General features: G+C 60.1%; 1 protein-coding gene across 1 annotated transcript; it reads left to right on the forward strand.

The window, feature by feature from the left end:
• The first annotated feature begins 1,393 nt into the window (after nt 1-1,393).
• Nucleotides 1,394-4,077, forward strand: LOC113408544 (zinc finger protein 239-like). The gene is made up of 2 exons (XM_026661853.2): nt 1,394-1,679; nt 2,679-4,077. Exons 1-2 carry the CDS (start codon nt 1,577-1,579, stop codon nt 3,746-3,748), a joined length of 1,173 nt encoding a protein of 390 aa, XP_026517638.1. The 5' UTR covers nt 1,394-1,576; the 3' UTR covers nt 3,749-4,077.
• The last annotated feature ends 254 nt before the right edge of the window (nt 4,078-4,331 follow it).

Genomic DNA, 4,331 nt, shown 5'->3' on the forward strand with positions numbered 1-4,331 from the left:
GGCTCCATGCCGTTGTAGGCAGCCTCATCATACATCCCCTCCAAAAACTTATCAAGGTCAGGCTCAAAGGCAGTTCTGTTTTTTGCCCTCACTGCTCCCCTTGGGAGGCTGTTCAGAGGACCAGAATTTCACTCTTCTGATGGTTAGAAACCTTTGCCTAATTTCAAGTCTAAACTTATTGATGGCCAGTTAGTATCCATTTATTCTTGTGTCCACATTGGCGCTTAACTTAAATAACTCATCTCCCTCCCTGGTCTTTCTGTATCGTTAGTGAAATATTCTGTGCCTTTAACTCCACCGTGTTACTGGTTCAAGTAGCATTCTTGTGGGTATGTGTAGCTGGCCAAGATGGTGCTCTGCAGCAGGGGGTGAGCATCCTAGAACTCTTCAGTACAGATCAGGGCCTCTGATTCCAAGCACCCCACGCCTGCTCTGGAGAGTTTGCCACCAGTGGGAGGCAACACAAGGCAGCTTTACATGGGGGGAAATGTTGTTGGACTAGTGGAGGGTGTCTTGTTATTGGAGGAAGATGGAAAATCCCTTCCCACAAAACCCATCGCTGTTTGCTGCGCTAGGAGAATGCAGGAGTCCTTTCAAAACCCTGCCCGAGTGCTACAAAACCCACAGCCCCTGGAGCCAGTTAGGCAGCAACCATGCAATTAGGTCCCTTAGTCCTTGCCACCCTTCTCACCTGATTGACATTCCCACACCGATGGGGCTGGCTTAAGGCACACCGGGGCCCTCAGCCCATCTCCTCCTGGGAGCCCCTCGTATACAAGAAGCCCCGGTCCAAGCCCGTCAGCAGGAGTCTGATCAGCCCTGGTGGTGGTGGTGAGGCCCATGGTTCCCTCGACTCCTCCCCCGATGGAGGCTGTCTGCAGGCTCAGGCAGACATTTGGACCACTTACTCTCTGCATGTTTTCAAGCTTTTCTTCACAACAGTGAGGGCTAGGAACACAATTTAAACAAACAGCCAAACACACAATCCACCAGCCATGATTCTGATGCCAGCGTGACACTCCAGGAACCGGCCTGTACTGCCTATGCCTTAGTCCAGCCCTGCCTGCAGAGTGTAGGTGTGCGACACAACCCAGGCCTCCTCCCCCCTTCCCAAGCGGTTTGTACCAGGAAGGCACAGGCCGTGGAGATTCTAGGAGCGGGGAGCCAGCAGCCCTCACACATTCTGTGGGGTGCGGAGGAGGCAGGCAGCTGAGACCTTCAGGAGCGGGGGAGAGCCAGGGCTGCTGGATCCAAGCTTCCGAAACAAGCCTGTCCAACCACAGTCCTTGCTCCCAGTAACCCGTTCCCCTGCTACACCAGCCACTCGCGCAGACTGCAGCGGTTAGCTCCCCATCCTCGGAGCCCGTCGTGTGCTGAAGGGGGGCCAGTTCATGGCTGTTTGTCTGGCGTAAGGGATCATTGGGAACGTTTGGTTCGTTTACAGGACGCTCAGCAAGGCCGAAAGCTGCCCCAGCCTGCTGTGTCAGGGAGTCTCCTAGCTACTGCTCGGGGAGCTGGGGCGCTCTGCTTTCTGCTGTTCCCATGCTGCGCTGTAACGCCCAGCGACGCTGCAGCCATGCGACGGAGAGGCCACGTCAGTGCACGCAAGAAACGCGCAGCGCGGCGCCACTACTACGAGCTGTCCAAGGAGAGAGCGCGAGCAGCCAAGGCTCTGGCAGGTACATCCGGTCCCTCGCTCGGAGCCGGGCACGGGCGGGACGCAGGAAAAGCACCTGCCTGCTGCTTCGGAAAGGGTGACACCCCCCAGTGCAGAGGGATCACACAGGGCCTCCTCCTGCTGGGCACCCTTGTCCCTTGTGCGCTTCATTGGGAGTTGGGGTACTTGGCACCCCAGAGGCCAGGCTGTGCCCAGTTAGTGGCAATGCATCAGAGAACATGGGTGCCTTGTGCTCTGTGTGATTTCTGCCGGGTGTGACGTGCCATGACCCACCTCTGTCTGTGCATGTGCAGGCACACCTCCGGCACCCGTGTCCCCGCTGGAGCCGTCACGTGCAGGGTGTGTCCCAGAGCGCTCAGTGCAGGCATGGAAAACGCTGTTACATCCCCGGAGAAAACCTGCATTAAGCTGGAGCTCAGCTTGAGAGCATGTGTCCGTAATGCAGGGTGAAATCCACCCCCGGCACAGTGCCGTTCTCCCCACACCAGGTACTACAAACCCAGGAAACTGTCTTAAGTTTGACCTGAAATCCGAGCATGGTAATGTAGGGGCACCCAGAGAGCCTTAACTCTGCCCCGGAGTGGAGCCGTGCAGCAATCATGGGCTATGATTAACACATTCCACTTTGTGCTCTAGACTAAATGAAACTGGCCTGGGGGAGACCTAGCGTCCAGAGAACTGGCCTGGGGCTTGGGAGATGTAGCGTCTGTTCCCAGCTCTGCCTTGGACAAGTCAGCGCCCTCTGCCTTCGTTTCCACAATCCGGGAAAGGGGGCTAAGGGGGCGGCTTTGTGCAAGGCTTTGAGCTCTGGGCTGGAAAGTGCCAATGAGAACGAGGGAGGATCAGGAATGTTTCTCCTGGGGTCTCTCCGTGCGCGCACACACGTGCGGACGGTTATTCCTGCACAGAGGGGGCCAGGATCCGTGGGACTCGGGTGACTCAGCCCTACTAGTTGGGGAGCTGGCGTCCCAGGACCTCATTCCTGACTCTGTCCCCACAGCTGCTGCAGAGCAGCCAGTCAAAGAGGAGCCATCGGAGGAGGCGTTCGACGTGTGCTGGCTCCCTCTGCCCAGGGAGGTGAAGGCGGAGCAGGACTATGAGTGCACGAGGCTTGGGGAGAGCTTCCACCAGCGGGCCGAGCTGCTGGCCCACAAGAAGACCCAGGAGCAGAAAGTGCTGCTGATTTGCACGGAGTGCGGCCGGAGCTTCTCCTGCCCCAACAGCTTCATGCTGCACCAGCGCGTGCACAGCGGGGAGACGCTGCAGAAGCCCTACGTCTGCCCGCAGTGTGGCCGCACCTTCAGCTACAAGACCAGCCTGGGGGTGCACCTGCGTGCCCACACGGGCGAGCGCCCCTTCATGTGCCCCTCCTGCAGGAAGAGCTTCAAGAACAAGACCTACCTGGTGGTGCACCAGCGCGTGCACACCCGCGTGCGGCCCTACGTGTGCGCCGAGTGCAGCAAGAGTTTCCTGCAGAAGCGAGACCTGACGGTGCACCAGCGCGTGCACAGCAAGGAGAGCCCCTTCCTCTGCTCCGAGTGCGACCGGCGCTTCCGCTACAAGTCGAGCCTGGCCATCCATCAGCGCACGCACACCGGCGAGCGCCCCTTCCCCTGCTCCGAGTGCGGCCGGCATTTCAAGTACAAGACCAACCTACTGATCCACCAGCGCATGCACACCGGCGAGCATCCCTACCCCTGCCCGCAGTGCAGCAAGAGCTTCACCTGCAGCACCAACCTCATCATGCACCAGATCACCCACGACAGGCTGGGCGCCCGGCAGCAGGAGGGGCCACGGGTGCCGCCGGCAGCCAGGCGGCGGGAGAGGGAGAGAGACCACACGGCCGACCAGCCCTTCGTGTGTGCCGAGTGCGGCAAAGGATTCAAGAAGCATGGCTTCCTTATCATCCACCAGCGGACCCATTGCCCAGCGCCTGCCGGAGCTAGCGCAGAGCAGACAGCTGGGCCAGGGAAAGCCACATGCCCCCCTCCACACCCATCCCTCGCTCTCGCCAGGGTGTGGCTTGGAGCACAGGGCACCGAGGGAGCGTCTGGCCACGGGACGTGCTAGCCACAGGGGTGAGCTGGGCATGACTGCTGTGTGCTCTACTGCAGGCTGGTGTGACTGGGCCCAGCCTCTCCCTGAGCCTTGGGCATTGTGCCCCACACTAACTTCAGTGTGCTCTGAAATAAACCGTTCCCCACACCCCGGCCTACCTGGCTTTGTGTGTTAGCCTCTGGCCCCAGAGGACATGACACAGCCTGGAGGCTGCCCGGCGCACGCCCCACACCAACTCCTGCTGACAGCTGACCCTGCATAAGTACTCAGTAGGGTTGCCAGGCATCCAGTTTTCGACCAGAACGCTGGGTCGAAAAGGGACTGCTGACTGGGCTGTTAAACATCCGGCTGGCGGCAGAGCAGGGCTACGGCAGGCACCCTGCCTGCCCTGGCTCTGCGTGGCTCCCGGAAGCGGCCAGCACGTTCCTGTGGCCCCTAGGCACAGGGGTAGCCAGGGAGGCTCTGCGCACTGCCCCCACCGCGAACGCTGGCTCCGCAGCTCCCATTGGCCGGCTGCTTCCAGGAGCCGCACAGAGCCAGGGCAGGCAGGGAGCCTACCTCAGCCCCACTGCACCACTGACTGGGAGCCGGCTGA

Source organism: Terrapene carolina, unplaced genomic scaffold (genome assembly GCF_002925995.2).
Source record: "Terrapene carolina triunguis isolate 2854851 unplaced genomic scaffold, T_m_triunguis-2.0 Scaffold18102, whole genome shotgun sequence".
NCBI lineage: Eukaryota > Metazoa > Chordata > Testudines > Emydidae > Terrapene > Terrapene triunguis.